At 58.2% G+C, this 24,436-nt stretch overlaps 1 protein-coding gene across 4 annotated transcripts in view; it reads left to right on the top strand.

The window, feature by feature from the left end:
* GSE1 (Gse1 coiled-coil protein) overlaps positions 1 to 24,436 on the top strand; it is a 400,092-nt gene that overhangs the window by 123,805 nt on the left and 251,851 nt on the right. For all 4 annotated transcript variants that reach the window (XM_027617162.2, XM_027617161.2, XM_027617163.2 and 1 more), the window contains exon 2: positions 22,956 to 23,136. In XM_027617162.2, coding sequence (XP_027472963.2) covers positions 22,956 to 23,136 — 181 coding nt within the window. The remainder of the gene's footprint in view (positions 1 to 22,955; positions 23,137 to 24,436) is intronic.

The raw sequence follows: 24,436 nt of genomic DNA, 5'->3' as shown, positions 1-24,436 counted from the left end.
GACGGCAGGGTCCTTCCCCGGGTGTAGGGTGTCCAGGGGTGGCCGTGACAGAGGACAGCAGACATTGATTCTCCCAGAGCTCTGGAGAGAAGTGCAAAACCACGCTCCCTCTGGAGGTCCCCGGGGAGGGTCCTTCCTGCCTCTTGCAGGGGTGGGGGGGATCCAGGCGTCCCTTGGCCTGTGGCCACGTCCCTCCAGTCTCTGCCTCCACTTCCTCCCAGGCTTCTCCTCTGCATCCTCTCCCCTTCTTATAAAGATACTTTCATTGAATTGGGGCCTGCCCTAGTCCAGGGTGACCTCACATCAACTCATCCCATCTGCCAAGAGCCTGCTTCCGAATAAGGTCACATCCTGAAGTCCCAGGGGGACATGACTTTTTCGGGGGATGCTGTGGATCTCCGTACACTTAGCCTACCGCGGTGAGATTTGACCCCTTCACTGGCTCTCTCACCTCCTTTCTTCCCACGGCCATTGGCTGCCTCAGCCACACAGGCCTTGTTGCTGTGCCCCTAGGGCACCGAGGGTGCTGGTGCCTCAGGGCCTTTGCATCATCGGTGGTCCTCCTGCCAGGAAGGCACTCAGAGCTCCCTTCCTCGCTTCCCTCGGGAGGTGGTGCTCTTCACATGGCTCTTGGTTTCCCTCCGGTGAAGCACCTACTTCTTTTCCGTCGTGTCCCTTCTAGGAGTCCAGAAGACTAGGGGCCCCGTCTGTTCATAGCTGTATTCCCAGCTCCTCAAACAGTTCTGGGCACTTAGTAGGTGCTCAGCTAATTTGTAGCCAGAATGAATGCTTGTGGTTTGAGATGCCAAAGGGTCCTCAACATGGTGTATTCAGCAGAGGGGCCTCGGGGGCCTCAGGTCAGGGAGGAAAAGGAGGGGAAGTGAAGAGGTCAGCTCCATCCCCCCCATTCCCCCCCCCATGCTAGTCTGTTTCTATCTATTTTATGTATTTATTTGAAACAAGGTCGGGGGAGGGGAGTGGAGAATTCTGTCCACAGCTGACTGAATTCCAATCTTGACTAACAGCCCCACTTTACCAAGAGGACAGAGGGCTCGGGAACATGTCCAAGGTCCCTGAGCTTGTGGGGATAGAGCCAGACCCGGAATCTGGCTCTGTGACACCAGGGGGGTGTCCCCCACTGAGCCTGACCGCAGCTCCTCCCTCCCCGGGCAGCGGCAGGGTGCCTGTTGCTGAGCGGGCCCTGGGCATGCGTGGGAAGGCACCCAGGGCTCTGCACCCAGCACCGCGCCGGCCTGAAGGGCTAGGATGCGTGGACCCACCCGGCTACCCAGAGCCCAGTGTCAGTTTCCAAGTTCAACACTGCTGTCCACCAGAGGCCGGCTCCGTGTCACGTGGGCACATGTTCCAGGAAACAGAGCATCCTCTGCCATCCCTGGCGGCCAGTCGAGGTCTGATAGGGCCCGATGGGGTCAGTCCCCTCAAAGCCAGGGGCGTGGGGCTGGGGGTGGGTTGTGGGGGGGGGGGAGCAGCCCACCCAGAGTGACCTAGAACTCCCTGAGCTTTCTGGAAACATTGTAACCGGCCACACTGTTTGCACTTCCAAACCCTATTGCAAAGAAAAATAAATACACGAACCTAATCAGAGGTGAATTTGCCACATGCGCTGACCAGCGGGCTGTTTATGCTGGGGCTGTGCCAACAGCTAACATTCATGGGGGGCAGCTGGGCCCAAGGCCTGAGCTCGGCTGCTCCGGGGACGCCGTACGGGGCCCCTCGAGGGCTCTGCCGGGTGAGGCCTGTTATCTCTGTTCACATTTCAGGAAGCCAAGGCTCTGCCAACTGGGGGGTCCCTGCTGGTGAGAGACCACCCCCACAGGGACTGGGCCCCGGGTCAGTCTGAGGGGAGAGCCGATGCTTGCTCCACTTTGTCTCCTGCCTCCTGAAATAGCTGTTGAAAGGGAAAACAGAACAGGGCGCCATGGGTTGTTGCCTCTAAGCCTTTGTGGTTCACGGTGGAGACAGAACCTCGGAGAACAGCGGGAAAGTCAGTTTCAGGTAGGCCTGGGACTCTGAGCGCCACGGTCTCCAAACCCAAAATGAGGTCCGTGGTCCGACGAGGCGATTTTGTGCCACCGCCAAGGGGGGAGACGTGGTCTGAGGGACAGTGCTCCGTGCCAAAGGCTCAGCATGTCTGGAACCTTCTGAGGGTTGGTGGAGACCACGGGATCACGGGGTCAGATCCCCTGCCCACTTCCACTGCCCTTAGAAAAGGTGGAAGGTCAGAGGGCACAGGGAGACCAGAGCTTCTGAGTCAGTCTCAGGAGGCTATCAAGTCGAGCCAGATTCTGGACACTTTAAAATCGTGCATTTTATGAAATGTAGATTATAGCTCAGTTTAAAAAAAAAAAAAAAAGCCTTGGTGACGAGGGCATGCTTTGGGCCTGGCCTACACAGTTTCTTTCTTTATGTCCCACGCTGCTTTGACCTCTCGGGGCTCACGGTTTTCCCTTCAAGTTCTCACTCGATCACGATCATGGTTTTCAGATCAAAAACTAGGCCCTGTGAGGGGTGCCTGGGGGGCTCAGTCGTTAAGCGTCTGCCTTCAGCTCAGGTCATGATCCAGGGTCCTGGGATTGAGGCCAATGCCGTGCTCCCTGCTCAGCAGGAAGCCTGCTTCTCCCTCTCCCACTCCCCCTGCTTGTGTTCCCTCTCTCGCTGTCTCTCTCTATATATCAAATAAATAAATAAAATCTTAAAACAACAACAACAACAAAAAAATAGGCCCTGTGATTCATAAAGGATATTTTTGTAATTGATTTTTCAAATAGATTCATGTGAAGAATTTTAGAGGCACAGAAAAACGGCCAAACGGCCTGTCCGTTTGCTCTTCGCATCTTTTCATTGGAAAGAATACGTTTCTCTGGAACCAGGGGCCCTCCTGGCCTTTTTTTGGGGGACATGGGACCATCGCAACCACTGGGAGGGGCAGGAGAGCCTAGTGGTTAAGGGCGAGGACTCTGGACCCCGTGGCCCAGTCTGAGTGCCATTCTACCTCTTCTTGGCTGTGTGTCCTCAAGCTCATTACTGAGCCTCTCTGTGCAAGTTTCTCATCTGTAAAATGAGAACGAACGTTGTTAGGATGAAATGAGTTTAATGCTTCAAACAGTGCCTGGCACTTAGGAAGCACTTAGGGTCCGAGTTTTAGCTCCTGCTGCAGAGCCGACCAGCAAGTATTTGTGGGGGCCTGCTGTGTGCTGAGTTCTGTGGGGTCCCTATCAGACTAAGAGCAGACTGCCTGGAAACATTTCTCCAGGTTGTCTGCTGCTGGGTGACCAGCCGCCCCCAAGCCCGCTGCTTTTTGCTCACAGATCTGCAGTTTGGGTGAGGCTTGGCACAGAGGGCCTGTCTCCACTCCACATGGCACCGCGTTAGCTGAGGCTGTCCTACCAGTGCTGGGGCTGCCGCAAAAGGGGCGCGTCCACACAGGCCACCCCGCAGGGCCATCCCGAGATTGCGCGTGCACGCACGCACGGTGCACACCTAACAGGTTGGGGCAGGCTGTCAGCTGAGAGCTAAGCCCCTGCTGGTGTCTCCATGTGGCCGCTGTTCCGGGGTAGCTTGGCCCTGAGCCCAAATGTCCTGAGTCAAAGAAATGGACAGAAGCAGATCACCTCTTTGAGCAAGCCTCCTTGGTCACCTAGCCACTTCTGCCCCTTCCCCGTCAGTGGAGGCTGTCACAGAGCCCTTTCCTATCCCAGGTTCAGGGCAGGAGACAAAACTGAAGGCTCCGGAATAGCATGGGGGGATGGGAAGTACCATTGTGGCCATTTTAGGAAATATAATCTGTTCTTGCAATATGAAGGGTCTAGGCTGCATGGGTTCAGGTCACCTGGCCCTCGCCACACGCCCATTTTACAGATGGGGGAAAACGGAAGGAACTCTCAGGGTCATACATTTTCCCCTTCCGCATATTAGGTCATTGGAAGGATGGCAAATTCCTAGAGAGGAGGAGTGAGTCCTCTTCATTGGGGCCCCCGCTCTGCCCCCTAAATCCCTGGCATGGATCCCTGGCCACACCTGAATCCCACTGACCCCCCCCCAGGTCATGTCCCAGAAGACCGCTCAGACAGTGCTGCACGCAGTAAGTGCTCAATAAATGCTAGGGAGCTCAGGTCCTGCCAGGCCAGGGATGTAGGACAGCAGAGCACTTGGGGTGCTGTGCTAAGCTGGCACCCCCTCCTCAAGCCCCCAGGGAGCGGAGGACCCGGAGGTGCTGGCCTGGGTGGGGGGTCTTGCACCCCAGGAGGGACGGGAGGACTGAAGGGCTGGCTTCCTCTTCCCCCTCTGGGGGTGTCTCCGAGGCTGCAGGAAGAGCCTGCGGAGCCAGATAAAGGCCCAGCGGGGGCCCTTTCCCAACAAAGGAAGCCAGCGGAGGCCTTTTCTCTCCCGCCTAAACTCTCCAAACGCCTTTCAAGCTCCCCAGCAGACTGGCGGGCTATTCAGAGGCAAGGCGGGGGGAAGGGGGGTAACTGCAGCCGAAATGGGATGGGAGGCGCCTCTGCCTTTCTCCAGCAACCCAGAGGCAGATCCATTTATTTTAAACGAAAACAAACAAAAAAAACCCCATGATCTCGAATATTCTTTTCGGAGTGCGGGCCCCTTTCTGGGTCCTGCAGGATGGGCACCAGGGAGGGAAATGGAGAGAGAAGATGGGCCTCTGTGCGCCCCACACCCTACCCCCGGGCCCCGCCTGTCTCCCCTCCTCCGGAGTCCTTGTGTCTCTCCTGTGATTTACGAGGCTGCCACCGGCCGTGCGGCTGGCTGTTCTTTCTGAGGCCCAGACCAGCTGGACGCTGTCTGCCCGCCACCTCGCAGCAGGAGACCCTGGATCTGCAGGAGGTCACCGAAGGCCTCGAGGATTGGAACCCTCCGTGGGGCATGCATGCGGTGGTGGGCTAAGGGGGGGTTCGTGGCCCCAACCCCTCGTGGGGCCAGAAGCTGGGGAGGCACCCCTGTTTTTCATTTGAACTCTGCCCTCTGCCCCTGCTCCTCCCATAGCTCCCTAGGCCCCCTGGAAAGAGCTGCAGGCCTTGGAACCAGTCCAGCCCTCCACAGAGACCACCCTTGACTCCCAGCAGAGTCTTTAGCTTTTCTGCACCTCACCCTTCCCATCGGTAGAATGGGGGCTAACACTGCCTGGCTCCCAGGACCGTTGTGTGCAGTCAAGCCAGAAAGTGCCTGCATATACCAGTCTCTGCTCCCCTGGGGCCCCTTTGGGGACAAGAGAAGGAGGGCTGGGGGTGAGGGTGTTGGCCACTTGGAGAGGTAAAGCCTCAGAACAGCCTGGGCTCCCAGGGCGGGGGGGTGCTGTCAGTGTGAGCCAGGGTGCCCTGCTGGCTCAGGGAACACAGAGCAGCCTGCAGGATGCCACCCTGTCCAGGCACCCGCTGCCCCCCCCCTCGCTCCGGGCCTCAGACTCCTTTGGGCTGTGGGGTGCCTCCTGGCAGGGCTGAAGCCGGCTCAGTAACGAGCCCCTGGGGCGCTGCAGGGCGCCTGGGAGAGGGCAGGAGAAGGTTCACTGGTGCCAAGGCTCATTAAGCGCTGCCGTTCAGATGGGGATTAGGCGGGAGCCAGCCCGCCCGATTCCTTGGGTTTGGTTATTAAAGGCTCTGTGCAAGGTAAACACCAGGCGCTTCCTTTCAAAGCCACACCTGCTAATTAGAGGGCAGAGAACTCATTAAAACAGTAACTCCGGGGACTGCCTGGGAAGGAGAGCTGGGGGTGGGGGGGGGGGGGGTGAGGCGGGGAGAACCCAGAGCAGAGCGTCCCTCCCTGGCAGAGCCCACAGAACCCCCCTTCCCCCACCCTGCCCTGGCCCCACATGGTGGGTGGGGCCGGGCTCCAGAGGCAGGTGCAAAAGACTCCTTTCCCGTAGGGGCTGGGCCTGGACCTCTGGCCCCCACCTGCCGTGCTTCCTGGTTGCCTTGTGGGCTCCTGGGGGTCCCCGAGTTCTTCCTGTGACAGGGGGTGTTGGGAAATGACAGGGGCAGAGCCGCATTTATGAAATGCATGCTGTCCTGGGCTGAGGAATGGTCCCCGAGATGTCCTTGTTCTAATCCACAGAACCTGGGCATGTGTGGCCTCATGTGGCAGAGGAATGCTGCAGATGTGACTCAGTTAAGGACAGGGAGATGATCCTGGGACCAGTGTCATCCTAGGGTCCTTAGGCAGAGGGGATGCTTCAGAAGAGGCTGTAGAACAGGTGATAACGAGGGCTTGGAGACAGGTGAGGAGGGGCTGCGAGCCTTGGACTCCTGAGAGCCAAGGAAATGCCTTCTGGAGCTTCCAGAAGGAACCAGCCCTGTGGACACCCCTGCTTGAGCGCAGTGAGACCGGTGTGAGACTTTGGCCCTCCAGACTGGGGGGGGGGGGGGGGGGGGGGGAGTGAACTGTGTTGTCTGAAGGCACGAAGTGTGTTTCATAATTTTAAAAAATTGCATAATTTAAGATGTTTTCAGTAACATCTGCCTCGTCCCAAATTCGGCACCCTGTTTCCGGCTCCTCCTGCGGATATTTGGCGGATATCGACGGCCACGGGTGGCGGGGCGGGTGCCTGTGGCCAGACCTTCCCTGTGCTTGGACCAGGCCATCGGGAGTTCTGAGAGGTTGCCGGGAGCAGATGAGGACCTTCTTGTCTCCCTGTACCAGGCACATTGGAGCTATTACGGCCTACGTTTCCCAGCCTGGCTATGGGGCAGGAATTAATCCAACCAACCCTACTAGGAATCTGAGAGACCATGGTCAGACCCTCCTGTGTGACCTAGGGCAAGACACCTAAGCTTTCTGAGCTCAGGCTTCTCCTGTGGAAAAGGGAAAAATGCTTCTGATCTTTGCGGCTCACTTCAGGATGTAAAGCCCATACCGGGAAGAGTGGGCGTTGGGCCTCTTCCTCGGGGGGACGCCTGAGACATTTAATAAACCTGTGTGTCAGGCCCTGGGACCTCCGGATGAAAGGCATGTGGACACCTGAGTCACCTTTATGGTGACTCTGTGCCCACCAGGCGCTTCCTGCTTTGTCACGGAGCCGTGGGGTGTAGGTCCAGTTGGGCTGCCTCTGGGTCATAGGCGGCTGGTGGGCAGGTGCCAAGCCGCACGCACGCCTAGAGGTGGGAAGGAGCCACGCTGCCCAGTGCTGTCTTCTAGGGGCTGCCCCTCCATCAGCCCTGGGGCTGCGCCGTGGTGGGCAGCTTCCTGAGCCAGGGGCACCGTGCCCCCTTCTCCCCCTTCCAAGCGGTGTGTAGGGGGAGCATCCTCCGTGTGCTCTATACTTCTTCACTCACATACTCCTCCAGTACCCCTACCAAATGAGGACCCCGGTGGCCCCACTTTCCAGGTGGGGCAGCAGTGCTCCCAGAGGCAAAGTGGTCTCCCTGAGGTGCCACGGTGGGATTCACCACCAGCTCCACTGGGTTCCAAAGCCGAAGTCTTGGTTAATGTGATTAAACCTCCTCTCTTGTTTGTACCTGCCCTCCCCTGCCCCCCCCTTCCCCGGCCTCCCCTGCCCTCCCCACCCTTCTGCTTCTCCAGGCTGGCAGTACTGAGACCAGGGCTTTGGTGTGTCCTGACCAGTAAACACGAGTCCTCCCCAGCAGGGAGGGGAAGCCGCGTTTATTTCCAGTGAATGTAGTTGTTTTCCTGACATGGAAAGCCCCGGTTCTGCTTCCTCCTCTGTGCCTCTCTCAGAAACTCTGTCTCTCCTTCAAGAGGCCATTCTTGATGGCTAGTCCCCGAGGATCCCAGAGGCTAGACCCCGTGCCGGGTGCTCCCAGCCTCAGAAGCTTCCCTCCCCGCTCCCTCCTGCGGCCATCTCTCCCCCTCCCCCAGCCTCCCAGCTAGGGCCTTTGCCTGTCAGCCTGGGGTGAGCTTCTGAGTCCCCCAGGGGCCTCACTAAAGTTCAGGATCTGACACAGGGACTTGGGGACCTGGGAGTCTGCGTTTCTAGCAAGCTCCTCCTCATCTCTCCCTGCAGGAGCTTTCAGCCTGCTCCTTGGCTGTATTTGCTGTCAGAGGCCACCGGCCACCTCTGGTGGCCGCTGGTGACCACAACAGCTCGTGACCAGTTCCTGGTCTGTGTCACCCCACCCCCATTATGTCCCAGCTGCCATGGGCCCTTCTGTGAACCCCGCCAGAGAAGCGGAAGCAGAGGGAGAGGGTGTGATGATGCGCTGCCAGGGCATTGGCTTAGTGAAGGCGGGGCCCGCCAGGCGAGTCCGGCATCCGCAGGCCCCCAGCCGGACCTCCCGGGCACGGGCTGGAGCCGCCGTGCGCACGCGGGACTTCTCCTTCTCCAGGGAAGCGTCAGCTCTGCTCTCGGGGCTTCCAGCTGAATGAGCCAGGGCTGCAGAGACAATCTAGAACCATCTCCCTGCTGAAAGTCACCTGATCGTGGACCACAGTCCCATCCGTGCAGGACACTGTCCCCGTGGCGCAGAGGAGTGTTTGGATCGCTCCTGGCGGGTTCTGGGGGGGGTCAGGCATTCAGAGCTGTGTGTGCCCGGGTGCCCCAGGGAGGGGCTCCTCTTCCCTGTGGGTACCACTTCCCTTGAGTGCAGGGGGGTCCCAGGCTCCTCCTTACCACACCCCTCCCTGACCACACCCCTCGCTTCCTCTCCTCTGGGGTGAGGGTCTCCTTGTCCCCAGTTTCTCAGCCTAGGTACTGTTGACATTTGGGGTCAGATCATTCCTTGGGGGGTGCCATCTGTGCTTTGCAGGACGTTGAGCAGCATGCCAGGAGCACCCCCAGAGGTGACAACCAAAATGTCACTAGACATGGCTGGGTGTTGCCCCTGTTGACACACACGCCCCCGGCTCGCGCCCATCCTTGAGCCCAACCAGCCCCCCCCCCCCCACTGTCCAGATGCAGGGCGCAGGTGAGCCTGTCCCCTGAGCTGGCCCGGTGCTGGCCTGCTGGCCCAGGCCTTCACGGCCACAGGCCCGCTACAAAGCTGGGCAGGACAAGGGCAGGGCCGGGAGGTGGAAGGCCTCCTGTCTTAGCGCTGTTTCCAGGGCGGCCAGCAGGCACGTTCAATCCGCTTTTTAATCAATGAGGCCTTTGATCTAGCAAAAATGAGTAATTAGCAGGGAGCCAGTGAGTTGGCACCTTGGCAGGCTCTCAGCCTGGCTGAGCATATGCCCACCTGGGCCTCTGAGCTTCGGGAAGTGAAGGCCGTGCTGGGCCCACAGGGCTCCCGAAGAGGCTGGGGCGTCTGTTTCCCGGTGGTGGGTGTGGCATCGCCAGGGACAGGGTTGGCTTCTCTCCCCCAGCCCTGGGCTGGGGAACCCCATGGGCCACCTTCCCTTCAAGCCTCAGCTTCCTGATCTGTAAATTGGGGCTATGAGCCCTTTGCTCTGGGGGTTGGCCTGAGATGCCACCGTGACATGAACAGAGCAGCAAGGACACATGGTCCCTGCTAGCCCTCTCACTCATTCAGGACGTCCAGCCAGCACCACCACCTGTCCATAGTGGGGCTCCGTGGCCACGGGATAAGGCACCCCTCTGAGCATGCACATCCAGCAGCTGGAAACCCAGTTCTCTCCTGCTCCCAAGCTCCCTCTATGGTCTCCCCTCCGTGGCCGCCTGGAGGCCTCTTTCTGGTGGCCGTGCCTTATCTCTGTGAGCGGTGCATCTGTCCTCGGGGAATCCCCTCTTAGTGAACCTCGGTGCCCGGGGAAGGCTTTGGGAGTCTTGGCTCCCTTTGATCTCGATCAGCCCCACCGGCTGTCCTAAATAATCCAAGTGGAAATTCAAAGCACGTGTGTGTTAGGCATCTCTCCTCCACTCAGCCGTGTGGAGCCTGGCCAGCCAGTGCTCTGCTCCAGCAACAGCGGCACCAGTAATCCTAACACCCGGAGCCGGAAAGACAGGAGGGGCCCAGGAGGAGGGACCCCGCCTGCTTCGGAGCTGGGGACCCCGAGGCCCAAGGAAAGGAAGCCAGCCTGGGAACAGGTGCGGACGTTAGCCTTCTGCTTCCCTCGGGGCTTGAAGAAGCCCCCAACATCCTCCGGGCTGGGGCGGGGGATTCCAGCAGTCAGGGGCTCTCGGGCACAGCAGCCCCCCTCAGAGGACAGACAGGAGGGACACCCGCACAGCTCTGGGCACAGAGTCGGGAGTGCACACAGGGAGACCTGGGGTCCTGGCACTGGGGGCACGGCCGTGGGGTGTGGCCCCAGGCCCCACAGGCTCCTCACCCTTGGGGACACCTGGGGAAGGGCAGAGCTGGGCAGGGGGCGCTCATCCAGGGCCTGGGGCAGGGGTCTTGGGAGCCCAGGTCTGAGACGCTGCTGACGTACATCTGGTACTTGAAACCGTGTCAGGAGATCTTTACTGCCTGTGGTGCACACCAGTATTTTTATTGTATCCCGATTCCTTGTTAAAAATTGTTTTCATGTGGGACACATCCCAGGGTTTGAGAGACGTGGGGCAGATGGCCATTCGGGTTCTTCCCGCCTCTGAGATTTGGGGGCGCCCTAAGCGTCCGAGGCTCTCGTTCCTCTTCGTGAGACGGAGAATGAGCAAAGCCAACTCCTCACCCCGCCCGGACTCCTGCGCTGTCCCCGGTCACCCGGCCCTCTGCCCACACCTCTCAGCTGCCTGAGTGGCTTTCCTTTTTCAACGTGGTCCAAAGAAACCCAGCATCAGAATAGAAATCTGGAAAATAGATGTAGGACCGAGGGCCACTTCCTGCTCCTGAAGCCTCTTGCTTCCAGGCTCTTGCCTCTCGCCCCCCCTCCCGACCCCAGTCACTGGGCTGGGAGAGAACCCACCGGCCTTATCTCCCCCCCACCCCGCCCACTGGATTCTCACTCTGCCCTCCTTCGCAGGGGCTGAAGCATCAGGGCTTTACCCCTCTGAGCCTCCAGACTCACCTCCCTCTGCATCTCTCTTCCCTGCAAAGCAGGTGTTTGTATTAAGTTGCTCAACTTCCTTTGTAGGATGGGGGGTACTCGAGGGCCCTCTAGACTTTCCCGAGGGCTGTTCTGGGAGACAGTTTCGTGTGGAGGTTAACCATTCAGACCGAGGATGACAGCATGACGACGTCTGGGTGCAGAGCAGGCTGTGTGATCTGGGGGCAGCTAGCTCACCCCCTCTGGGCCTCAGTCCCCTTGTCCACAAAATGGGTGTGTAATGGCAGAAGCTACCTCATGGGCGTGTTGGGATCAAGCAAGTTAAGATTCGTCAAGCATTTGAACAGAGCTTGGCACGTTCGTCGGATGGCACTGAGTAATTGTCTTAAGGGGTTGCTGTAAGGAGACGTAAGATCATCTGGGCTTTACTGCGTGGGTCCTGAGGACCAGGCCGTGTTCTAAACGTGTGTCTGAGGCCGTTTGTTTCTCTTCTGTGAGGCAGCTACTGTCTTTATGACCATTTCACAGGTGAGGACATGGGCACCCAGAGAGGCTTAGTAACTTCCCCGTGGCCACACAGCCCATGGTGAAGGAGTCAGTGGCTGCAGCAAGGCCAGCTTGAATAGAGAGAGGCTGCTGTGGCTTGAGAACCCAATGGGGTCATGCAGAGTGCGGCCTGGCACATGGAGGGGGGCCCCACAGCAGCTCATCCTGTGAGCATCGCTGGTTTTAGCAGTCGGGGCGGTGCTCGCGTGAGGTCACAGCCGCGCGTCCGGGCCCCCAGCTGGCCCCGGGGGCTGTCACGAACAGAGCAAGCCCCGCGCATGACCATGAGGCCCCCTCACACCTGCTCACCTCTCCCGGAGCTCCACCCGTGCACCAAAGTGATTTAGCTGGTTCTGATGTCATTTCCCCTCCCGGAGCTGGGCACTTGTCACGTGCTAATTCTCCTGCTATTTTACGTGATTGCAGTCGATGAACCCCCTGATGATTTGTTCCAGAGTCTTCCCTGGGTATCAGAGCCAAGCTCTGGGCCTGTCATTTCCATCATGGGTGTCTCTCCCCCCCTGAGGAGGGGGCTCGGGTGTCTTTGCCCGGCCCTGGGGGGCTGCCCACTCGTGGCTTCTCTGAACAGGTGGCGGGCCGAGCTGACCGGTCCTACGGGGCGTGCCTCCCCGCTGTGCCCCCCCCCCCCCGCCAGGCCCCACCTTCACTTCCCTTCTTTATGCCCCCTCCCGCCTCAGCCACCACGACTCCCAGCACTTGCTTCCCTCGGGTCTTTTCAGGGAAGACAACGGTGAAAAACCTCCAGTATCACTGCCTTCTCGGTGCCCCTTGCCTCCTCCTTCCCTGGACCTGGGGGTGCGCACCTGTGTGTGGAGAGCGAGAGAACGAAAAGTTCCTTCTAATCTTTCCCTTTATTCTTCCTTTTGAAAGAATACACTTAAAAGTCCTTTGCCGGTCAGAGTCTTAGATTCTCAGATTGTGTCTTTACACCACGAGGCTGTGTTTGGAGATTCATTTTCGATGACTTTCTTGTTTGCCTGTGGACCCCAAGTGAGCAGCTGTGCTACTGTCTTTCCGGAATCTTCCCGTCTGGCTCGCCGCTGACTCCCCACTGCCTGGAGCCATGCCTGGCGCAGGGCAGGGGCTGAATGACCGGCTCCGTCCTGTTCTTTGACCCCCCCCCCCGCCCCCATGCGTACTGGGCACGGCTCAGGGCGCAGACTGGGAGCTCAGGGGAACTTTCTGGTCTCGACAGGTGAGGGTAAAGCCAAAACGGAAATAAATTGTACGGGTCACTTAAAACTCAGTGTAAGCGTGCGGGCCCAGCTCCGGATGCCGCTGTCCACACTGCAGCCCGCGATCGGACTCAGCCTTGAGCGGAGCGGGCTGTGTGTCTGCTGGGCGGTGGGGGGGCTCACCCCGTGTGGGGTGCAGAGGCGGGTGGGGGCAGCTCTGGCGGCCACGGAGCCCCATTATCCCCACAGGCAGGTTCCGCAGCCTCTTCAGGCCTCCAGACTCATTTCCTGGTCTGGAAAACGAGCGTGATAATGACAGTGTCTACCTCACGGGTTGTTGCAAGGATTAAGTGAATTAAAATATGTGGAAAGTACTTAAAAATGATGCAGAGCACCGAGCTGATGCTATCCCTGTGTTTATTATTATTTTATTGCTGTTACGTTTATAATTCTCTCATACGCTCCGGTGAAACCTTTTCGGCTCCGGAGAGGCGTGCAGACTCTCCCACGTTTCCCAGGCCCTCCGTCACTAACGTGTGCGAACCAGGTTGGCATCCGGCTTCAGCAAGGAAGACCTCCTGCTGGTGGCTGGGCCTCCAGGTCTTCCCGCCTCTCCCCGGGACCCGCGGGGTGCTCCCCAGCTGCCTCTGTCCCTCTGCAGGGGGGCCAGGGGGCGGGCAGGGTGGCGTCTGCGGACCTGTGGGCACCTGCCCCCAGCCTGTCCTGCCACCTCCCCGACACCGGGGGCGGCACCCAGCCGAGCCACCACCAAGCAGATGTGATGTCCCGTGAGGCTGTTTGCGTTGGCTGTCACCATGTTTCCACGATCCTGTGACAGAAACCCTGCCCCGGTGTTAATTTACATTATAGCCAGTGCACCCCGACGTGTGTTTTTAAAGGGTATAATTTCTATCAACTTCAATTAGAGCTATTTTTATTTTTGTCACCCTGAAGAATTTCCCTGTGGTTAGGCTGCCATTTTTCACTATAATACCCCTGGCAAGGGCTGGGGAAAAAATTAATAGTCTAGTGATCACTTAGCTAATGCACTGTCAGCGCTTGATAAACTGACTGCCCTGGGTGAGACAGCCCGGTTCCTTCCACAGTAATTATGTCTTGTTCACCTGCAGCAGGCAGGGCCCCTTTGGTGGTGGCGCAGGGCGGAGCTGAGCCCCCACAGAGCCCAGGGCACACTCCTCCACCTCACTGTCCCCTCCACATCTGTCTTTGCGGCAATTTAGGCGCCCCAGGGTGGGCGTCTGCCAATCTTCTGGCTGTGTGGCGTTTGGCAGGTGGCTAAACATCTCTGATCCACACTGGAACAGGGAGCACCACATAAGGGTTACGGCTGATGAACCAGCTGACCGCCCTGGCTCGGGGCAAGAGAGGAGCGGATGCCAGGGGGCAGGTGCGCGGGGAGCATCATCAGGCCTGGTAAATGGGGGCGTGGGGGCTTGGTTCATGGACAAAGGGGTGTTGGCACGCCGGAGGGGAGAGCAGGGAAGCCAGGCACAGCTCTGAACACAGCAGGAGGGAGCAGGGCTGGGGCTGTGCGGGGCTGCGAGCCTGCTGTGGGGACAAACGGAGCAGCCGAACCTGCGGGAGCCAGCCCCAGCCTCCCTCCCCCGAGTCAGGCACGGTAAGAAGGAAGGACCCGCGCTTGTGCCCAGCCAGCGGGTGCAGCTGTGTTCACACGTGCTGGAAGGGCAGGACCCCAGGAGTGGGGCCGGGTCGGTGGGGGCCAGGGGCTGGGGTCTGGGGCAGGAGGGGTGGGTGGGTGTACTTATGGAAGAGTGTCACAGGGGATGCCTGTGGCACTGCTATCCGTGTCTCGTGTCTCCACTGTGGCGGTGGGAGATACCACGTAGGACGAAGTGCACACCTGCACACCAGCGGCCAGACTGGGGAGGTCTGCGGGTGGAATACGGGCAGCCGGTCTGCAGCGGTGTCCGGCCTGCAGTGCGGTGCCACAGTTCCGGAAGATGTCACCCCTGGGGAAGTGAGGAAAGGGCATGCCAGAGCTCTGTATTACTGCTTACACCTGCAACGTGTCTGTAAGCGTCTCACCAGAAAACTTTAAAAACTAAATCCGGATCACCCTCTGGGCTCACTCCAAACGAGAGCCAGAGCCTTTACAGGGACCCACGAGGCCCTCTGAGATGTGACCCCGTTGCTTCCCTTGGGAAGCCTCTCCGGCCACACAGGCCAGGCCCCCTTGCTGTTTGTTCCTCAAACACACTAGGCACACTCCTGCCTCAGGGCCTTTGCATCACTGCCTCAGGGATGTTCCCTATGCCTAGAACCCTGGCCTTAGGCCTCTGCATGGCTCCTTCCATAACTCACATGTCTCCTCCAGCTGCTGTGTTGGGGACCTCATGCCAGGGCCTGGGGTTATAGAGTGCCGTCTGCGGGGAGGGCGACAGTCGGGGGCGGATGTGTAAGGCCTGCATCTGGGCAGTAAGATAAGGACACTAATGGAGGTGGGCTGGCAGTGGGTCAGCTCTGCCTGGGGAGGGGGGCTGGGGGCAGAGACCACAGAAGGGGGCACACCCTTGGCCGAGGAGGAGGCAGAGGATCTGGTGGGTGACAGTTCAATAGGAGAGAGGCACAGGCATTGCAGAGTGGGAGGGGGCCTCCTGGACGCTGACAGTGACCCTTGAGCAGACCCCAATATTGCTTCCACCTAGAACCCTGAACCAAGGGTTCTGCACTGGGGAGCCTTCATCATTTACAGATAGGGCAACCAAGGCCCAGAAAAGTGGAGTCACTTGCCTGAAGACACACAGCTCCTTAGGCAGTGGAGCTGGGATTGGAAGAAGGCAAGATGGTTTCTGCAGCTGCCTTGAGCCTTCAGGAAGCTCTAGCCCCCCGGGCCATATCCATCAGGCAGCCTGTTTATGTACCAACTCATGAACCAAAAATGCATTTTACATTTTTAAATTTGAAAAAAAAATCAAAGGAAGAAAAATATTTCATGATGTGAAAATTATATGAAATTCAAATTTCAGTGTCCATAAATAAAGTTTTATTGAAATAGCCACACATTGTTATTTTCGCGTTGTTCAAGGCTGCTTTACGGCAACAATGCAAAAGTCGAGTAGGTTCAACAGAGACTATATGGTCCTTAAAGCTGAAAATACTCACTGTCTGGCCTTTTCAGAAAAGGTTTGCAAACATGCTTCCACCTCAGGGCCGTCGTGTTTACTGTTCCCTCTACCTGCAACACCCTTCCCCCACATATCTATCTCCATGGCTAGCTCCCTTGTTTCCTTCAAGTCTTTGCATAAATGTCCTCTGTCCATAGGGCCAGCCTACAGAAAACTCAACTTCTACTCACCCTGCCCTCCTCCCTATTCGTCTTCCGGGCACTCCCTACCAACTGACGTGTGAAATGTCTCCCCAGTCAGAATGTCAGCTCCTTAAACGCAGACATTTTTAACTGTTTTGTTTGCTGCTGTATCCCAGGCATAGTGCAGGAAGGAGGTACATAATAAATGTTTGTTGGACAGATGGGTGGATGAATGATTGGATGGATGGACAGAGGGATTGATGAACAGTTGGCCAGCCAGATGGATGGATGGATGGATGGATGGACGGACGGACGGACAGACGGACAGATAGATAGGTGGGTGGATGCCTGGTTTGTTGGATAGGCAGATGGGGTGGATCGATGTGAGGCGTGACAGATGTGTGAAGAGCTAGGTTGGGCCAAATCACACGGCTCTTGGATGCCATGTGCAGTGTCAGAACTTTGGTAAAGGGTTTCATGCAAGCAGGATGAGTGGTGTTTTACAAAGATCACTCGGACCGAGGCATGGTTGGGAATGGAGTGGACAGGGCTCTGTGCTCCAGAGACGGATGGGAGGCTCTCTCCCCGGGCAGTGGGAGGAGATGAGCAGGCACAGCGGGCCTCAGCCAGGGTGGGGGAGGAGGACCCCAGGAGAGCTGGGGTGTCAGGCCGCAGTTGGTCAGAGACAGGCTAGCTCCCCATGCCGGCCTTCAGGAGGCGGCCCTTGAAACCTTGATTTCATTTTCCCGAGTCCTGGATCACATGCCTTCTTGGGCTTCTGTTGTCCTCAAGGCTGGATGAGCCCGGAGCCTGGCGCCTCCTCTCCTTCCCTCCAGCCCCCGAGAGGTGGGAGCCCCTAGGAGGACTCAGGTGGGGAAGAGTCGGATCGAGACCCCCGGCTGAGCTGGCGACCCCCCCCCCGCCCTGGTGCCGCAGCCGAGTGCCCCTAATTGCTGTCACAGATGCGGCAGCCACCAGCCTCTCCGGCACGATCTGCTGTGTCGCGTGAGCTTAATTAGTCCCTGATTACTCATTTACTGGGTGCTGTGTGTATTCCACATCTAATAACTTTCCAATTACGCCCGGTCTGCGCCGCACATTTAATAACCCTGTAGTTGTCTGCTTATCGGGGACTCTGCATTCGGCAGCCCAGTCTCCCCCTGACCCAGGGCCTTATCATTCCCTTTACTGCAGCGTGTGGCGTTCTCTGCTTGCCATTATGGAGCTATACAGGGAATTAAGGGGCGTAAAGTACTGTTTTTTGGCCTCTGATGCACCAGCTTGCAGTGCAGAGCAGGGAATCCCACCAGAGACTGTGGAGCACAGTATCTTGGTGGGGGGGGGGGCTCTGGCGGGGGCTGCAGCGGGCCAGGAAAGGGGCGGGGGGCCCCCATAGCAGGGCTGGACCATGTCCCTTTATTTCCCTCCCAGGCAGTCCTGTGACCTCCGCATCCCCCAACAGTTGGCAGACAGAGGTCTCCGGCCGGTTCAGAAGGTGCCCCTTGGCCATACCCACCCAGCCTCCCCGCCAAGGTGTGCATCCGGCCATCACTGTTCTGGAGGGAGGTGACTTTTCTCCCCAGACTTGGCTTCTGGCCTGTGCCTGATTTTTCCTTGGGGGCAAAGGGAAGGTAAAGCTGCATTCTTTTATGCCATCGGATGCTGGTGTCTCCTCCTCTTCTCCTGCAGCTCTGCACCCTGTCTCATCCTCCCAGCCTTGTTCTTGAAATAAATCAGTCACAGCCCATCAGCAAGCCCACTGCCATTTACCTGCAGCCCAGACTTGCATGCCGGAGGCCTCAGTCCGGCGTTGCTGCCTCTCTGCTGCGGCAGTGAGCATGGGAATCAGGCACTTCTAGTGCTCAGTGAGCAGGACTGGGTGCCCCAGGTGCTGGACAGAGAACACAGCGCTGGCCAGATTCTCTGCTGTGATGGTGACTGCTGGGTGACCTTGACTTCTGTCTTGACTTCTCTGTGCCTCCATGTTCTCTTCTACAAGGTGGGAGTTAAGGTAAGGTTGTTGGAAGGATTAAATGGGCTACCGACGTCAGGAGCTTGGTGGGCACCTGACACATAGCAGGTGCTCAGTAGATCTAGGGTAGGCATTACTGGCCCATTTCCAAGGCGCATAAACTGAGCTCAGAGAGTCGTTATTGCCTTCCACCCTTACTTATGACAGCAGCAAGCAGCAACTTAGGACTCAGTCCCACATCTGTTTTATTCAAGGCCGGCACAGCTGGCTTCCCGGAGTGCATCCTGAGCTGACTTGGAGCTAAAATGAGATTCAGGGTGATGAGGGAAAGTGGGGGGCCCAGGTCCTGCCCCAGTTCCTGCAGGGACCCCTTGATTGACTCGGGGCTCCAGGCCAGCAGCAGGTGAGGGGGCCTGGAAGGTGGCTCTGTTGGCTGCCGCCAAAACCCCCCAGAGGCCTGGTGAGCCCCCCACCGAGGCCAATGCAGTGAAGCCTTCCTTGGTACACACCCCTCCAGGCTTTGTGGGGTCCCCAGGCCACTGCACCCCTTTGGCTCTTCCTCCTACTGCTTACGCCACAGGTTCATGAGACCACCTGCTGTTTCTCGAGCAGCTACTATGTGCCGTGTACATTTAGCGTCTGATTCTCTCCACTGTCCCTTTGGCAGTAGACACTCATTGTCATCCTGCCCCTTTTTATGGAAGAGGGAACCGAAACCGGGCGAGGTCACTTTGCTAGATCTGCCAGCCGGGGAGAGTGACCGGGACCCAGCATGTGCCCACCCACCACAGGAAGGCTGAGCGCTGGGGTCCGGCTGTGTACCAGGAGGGAGGCGGACACCGGCTCTGCCGCAGAGGCTGCTGGGGGAAGGAGTCCTGGTGCCGCATCCGGCTTCTGGGCTGCTGTGGGCCCTCCAGCTGGACTGTCCCTGGTTTTCAAAACTACATGCTTTGCACGCTGCAACATGGATGAGCCTGGGAAATGGGCTGAGAGAAAGAAGGCAGACACAAAGGACCACACGCCATAGGTGGTGGTCCGATTTGCGTGTGCGAATCGCCCGAACAGGCAAATCTGTAGAGACAGCAAGGAGGTCGTGGCTGCCAGGGCCAGGGAGGGATGAGGCGTGACTGCTAGCAGGTCGGGCTTCCTTTTGGGGGGACGGAAATGTTCTGAAATGGACTCTAGTGATGGTTGCACGACTCTGCATGTGTATTAGAAGTACAGTACAGGTATTGTACACTTTAAAAGGGTGAATTGGATAGCTATGTGGATTATATCTCAGTAAGACTGTTTTTAAAAATAATCGAGTAGGGGTTCCCAGACTTGGGGGTCTCATGAATCCATAAGATTAATAAGGCAAAACTGGATGCCTACAACACCGTGGCATGGTTTTCCCCTCTGGAGCAGGGACATGGCATCCGCCTCCTCCCCAGCCCTGAATTTGCCTGGAGTCTGCTTTCTCCAGAAATCACTCAGTTCCCTGGAGAAAGTGTAACAATACAAGATCCCACTAGGATATTCAGTGGTGGGCTGCAAATCCCCTTTTCTTTGAAAGAACCCTGGGAATTTGCCCCCTTTTGCCTGGCCCCACTAACCGCCTACTGCTTTAATCATAGTGGCCCCAGTCCAGGGAAATAAAAGGAACAATAGGCATTACCCCCACTCGATCTGCAGGGACCCCATGGACTGCTCTGAGATGCTGCCGGCTGCCAGGGTCCCCAGGGCAGGGGACGATGTATGTCCCAGGCCCAGTCCTAAGAGTACCTTAAAAGGAGAGCTTAGAACTCTCAGCTGTGGTAGAGAGGACACGATGGATATGTCTGCTCGGGGCCTGCTCTCTGTTAGCCAGGAATTGTCATATATTTGGCTTTGAAGCGAGAGGAAAGGTGACTCTTTACCTCCGTTTGATGGTCTGGCCCAGAACCTTTGCGTCCACCTAAGATGAGCCTGGCGTGAAACGATCCGTATTCACAATGCCACACATGTCGGCAGACAGCCTTGCCCATCATTAATAGCAGCTGGGCCCCCCATCCCCCAGGATCCTGGGCAGCTGCAGATGAGCACCCGAGGAAAGGGGGTGAAACCCTTTCACTTCCAGGGATACCCACAGCGGTGGGAAGAGCTAGCATGTTTCTGGCACACGACAGTGTGCCAAGGAACGTTTATATCTGGGCCGGGCACTAGTCTAGATGTCCCAGGTTGTATTAGCTATCCTCTGCTGCGTAACAAACAATGACCAATTTAGCAGCTTGTCGCCACCTGTTTATCCTCACACGACTCAGCTGGGTCCTCCACTTAGGGCCTCAGAGGCTGCTAGTCAAGGTGCCAGCCAGCTGCGCACTCATCTGGAGGCTCGATCGGGGAAGTTCGACCCACCTCCAAGTTCACCAGGCTGCTGGTGGAATTCATTTCCCCGTGGGACTGAGGGATGTTGTGAACGTGCACGTACAAGTGTTTGTGTGGACGTGGGTTTCCAATTCTCTTGGATGTCTACCCAGGAGTGGAATTGCTGGGTCACAGGATAACACTACGTTTGACCTTCTGAGGAGCTGCCAGTCATTCTCCAAAGCAGCATTTTACAATCCTAGAGGCAGTGGATGAGTGTTCACATGGTGTTTTAACATGCTTTGGACTAGATGCCAATATTTAATAGCCATGAGAGTGCAGGTTTTTTAAAACTGGATTCCCAGGGCACCTGGGTGGCTCCATCAGTTAAGCGTCCACCTCTTGGTTTTGGCTCAGGTCATGATATCAGGGTCATGAGATCGAGCCCCTCATCGGGCCCCAAGCTCAGCGGGGAGTCTGCCTGAGATGCCCTCTCCTGCTCCCTCTCCCCGTCCCCACCGCCTGCTTGCTTCCCCCTCCCAAATAAATAATCCTTAAAAAGTAAATAAATAAAAATAAATAAATGAGAGCGGATTCCCAGCCTCCTCTTAAAAAATCAGATCTGGCAAGATGGAGCTCTCTTCCCTCCATGTGATGCTGGTGGCACTGAGACCATGTTGTCCCCCTACATCCTGACCTGCCTAGGACCTTGTTCATGGTTCACCCTCCCGGCCCCTCAGGGATGAGGGTGCAAATCTCCCCTCCCTCCCTACATTCCCTCCCTTTCAAAACCCGCTCCCTTTGAAGGCCGAGTTCAAATTCTGCCTGCTCCAAGAACACTGCCCGGACGTCTCCAGCCCCAGGGAGGGTCCTCTAACTCCTGTACTGCCTGTTATCTGCACCTCTCTTGCCCGGTCAAATTCTCTTGTGCTCACTGCTCTTCTCTACTTAAAAGCCACGTCCCCCTCTTGCTTTGTAACAGCTGAGTCTGCTCCCAACTGCTTGGGTTCAAATCCCGACGCCTCCAATTATGGGTAGGAGCTCAGACAGGCCACTTTATCTCCTCGTGCCTCCGTGTCTCAGTGCATGACACGGCTGGTGGGAGGATTAAGCAAGGCACATAGTAAACGGGGTCCTCCTGCCCACAGCTCCCCATCCTAGGAGCCATCCCTACCTCCCAAGAGGTGGCCGCCTGCCACCTTCCCCCCAGCAGGACCCTGGCCCCCCAGCTCCAGGAGGAGAAGCAGAAGGGGGGCTCTCCCCTCTCTCCCTTCCACCAGCCCGTGGGCAGGGGTCAGAGCCAGCCCCTCCCTCCACTGCCCTCCTCCACTCCCGACCCCAGCCCACCCAAGGGGCTTTGCAAGAACACTGCCTGGTTTGACCAGGTACTACCCCATAGATAGTCCCCGGGCTGGCTGGACAAGCCATCCTGTGACTGATTGTGGACACAGCAGCCTGCGCCTGGCAGAGTTTCCCAGGATAATTAGGATAAGATGGCAAGAGCCGCTAAAGCCCGACAAGACGGGATATGTATGGGGCTCCAGGGTCCCTGCCATGCCGACGGGCCCCCGGCCCCTGAGCGACCGAGTGAATAAAGTGTGCCGGGTTGAGGTGCCGCCTCCTCCTGGCTCCAGCCTAAGCCTCCAGCATGCCTGTGGGATTTGCGGGAGCTGTGGTCTGGGCAGTGTCACCATATGGATCCCATAAATTAAAGCATGCCCGGAAACAAACGGTAAATGTAGCTGCCTCTTGCACGGAGGGCTGGCGGAGCCCCTGCTCACCCAGGGAATTCTGGGCCATCCATCTCTCTTAGGGCACTTTGGTTTTATGGCACTAATCCCTAAAACAACTGGATCAACATGAAGCTGCTTCCCAACGGCTCTGGAGCTCGTAGTCGGGAAGTGGGGGGGGGGGGGGGTCGCTGGTCACCGGGACTGGCCCCCAGATAGCTGTAGGCATCAAGGCCCTGGAACATGTGCGGGTCCTGGCTCCCCACCTCCCCGGCCGGCAGCGCAGGGCCTCTGAGGTTGGAGGTGTGAGCCCAGGACCTGAAGCCCTGTTGACTGAGAGGGCGTTCAGCCATGGAGTTGAGCAGCTCTGTGACCTCAGGCTCTGAGCCCCAGTTTCCCCAGATGTGGGAAGAGGATGGGGCAACCAGGGTAGTCCGAGTCATAGAGGCAGGAAGTAGAACGGTGGGTGTCAGAGGGTCTGGTATGGAGTTTCTCTTTGGGTGAGAACGTTCTGGAAATGGGTCGAGGTGATGGTTGCACATCATGAATGTACTTAATACCACCGAGTAGTACACTTACAAAGGGGTCCAGATGGTAAATTGTACGTTAGATATATTTTATCACAATAAAGAAATACGGAACCAGGGGCTGGGGTTGGGAGAAACGGGGTGACCACCCGGCAGAGTGAACTGAAGATTAGCTAGGTTATCATTCTAATTATACTCAACCAGCAGGTAGTTATGCCAAGTTCCGTGCAGAGCTGAGGGGGCTTGGGGAGTGACGGGGCCAGCAGGTGGAACTCCACTGCCCAGCGGCCAGCCTGGTGTCCTCGGGCAGGGGTCACCAGGCAAGGAAGACACTCACCGTGGTTTTGCTGGGGACCAGCCCTGCGCTGCCCCAAACCAGCTCAGCCAAGTCCCTGACAGCAAAGCCGGGCCATCGTGGGGGAGGAGTGGTGCCCAGCAGTTCGGGGGCCCACCCGTTGGGCAAGTATGGCCAAGACTCACCCTTGTCCCCTCCTGTCCTTCCAGGTCACGTCTGCATCTCTCGAGGCAACGACAGCCGTCCATGCCCCCGCCAGGGAGCCTGAGCCTCGGCCAGGCGCCCCAGCAGAGAGCACACCCAGAGGCCCCAGGACGGCCCAGGAGCTGGGGCCCCCCCGGTGTCAGCAGAGCGGCGTGCCCGGAGTGGACCTCGTGGGCACAGGCGCAGGTAGACACGGGCACTTTCCCGTCTCCGGGTGCTGGCGTGGCTCATGCCTCCCCAGCAGGGAGGGTGGCTCCCAGCACTGAGTTCAGACGCGGACCTCCACCCCACCGTCACCACGTTCTCGGGGAGAGCCTGGAGGCCGGGTCTCTCCCTTCCTTGAGTTTGGATCTTTTTCTTTCACACTCTTCAGGGATTAAAGCAGAATCCCTGCTTCCCGACGCCCCCTCATCCCCGATTCACAGCCTCTGTGTGTTGTATTTGTTCTCTGTAATTCCACCGTATTCACTCGTTCGTTTTAAAACAAATGTAATGGATCTGCAGAACCCACTGCCCGAGCACTGAGACAGGCCCTCCACGGGGCTGCACCCACGTCCACCCCCCCAGGAACCACCCGCTCACACCCGGCTCTCTCCGGCACACCGGTGTTTGCCCAAACCGCAATTATCTACTTTTCCTGGGGGTCTGAGCCGCGTCTCGGCCAGCTGCCCTCCCGACTCCCCGGGGCCGTCTGTGTGGTCACCGCCCTGTGCTGTCCCGACTCCCCGCGCGATGCCGTGGGCATCCCCTCTCTGTCCGTGCTGCAGGGACCGTTCCTGGTCCTCTCCGTCGGGAATGCGCTGGGGCCTGGCACGCGGCTCTCTCGGGGGCTAGCCTCAGCTGGGCCAGAGGGAACCAGAGCATATGGCTGGGGAAGACGCTGCCCACCGAAGCCCAGTGTGTGCATTTTGCTGCCACCGCACCAGCCCCGGAGACCCTGTCTGCCCATCTTGGCACTTTCCCCGATGACAGAGAGGCTGTCCCTCCCTGGGTGACAGGCCTGTGAATGTGGAGTCCTGGGGCCTTCACTGCGGGGCCTGTGGGTGGATCTCAGGCAGGCCATTTGGCCGATGTCGGTGTGCGTGGGCACCTGCGTTCTTATCTGGGGAGGGTTCTAGAACAGCCCTGAGGGGACTGAGTCCCGGGACCCGTGCCAGCCCCTGGTGTGAGCCCGTGTTGAAAGCGCTGCTTGTTAGTGGACGCATCTCGGGAGGAGCCAGGCTCACCGATGTGGGGAGGGGGTGGTGACGTTGGGGGCAGCTGGCCTGGCCTGCCCTCTGGTCCTGGGCTGCCATCTGGGGCATCCGTCTCCAGGACAACCCCAGTACCCACCTCTTTCTCTCTGTGAAGAGCTCTCAGCAAGGAGACATCCAGCTGACCAGGGGCCCTCGGAGGGATTCCCAGACCCTGGCAGATGGGCATGCAGGTGGGGGGGGGGGGGGAATGCTATTTGGGGAGCCATCCCTCCCCCGGCCCCCAGCACACT

Source organism: Zalophus californianus, chromosome 17 (genome assembly GCF_009762305.2).
Source record: "Zalophus californianus isolate mZalCal1 chromosome 17, mZalCal1.pri.v2, whole genome shotgun sequence".
Lineage (NCBI taxonomy): Eukaryota > Metazoa > Chordata > Mammalia > Carnivora > Otariidae > Zalophus > Zalophus californianus.
This window is presented reverse-complemented; position numbering and strand designations above follow the sequence as displayed.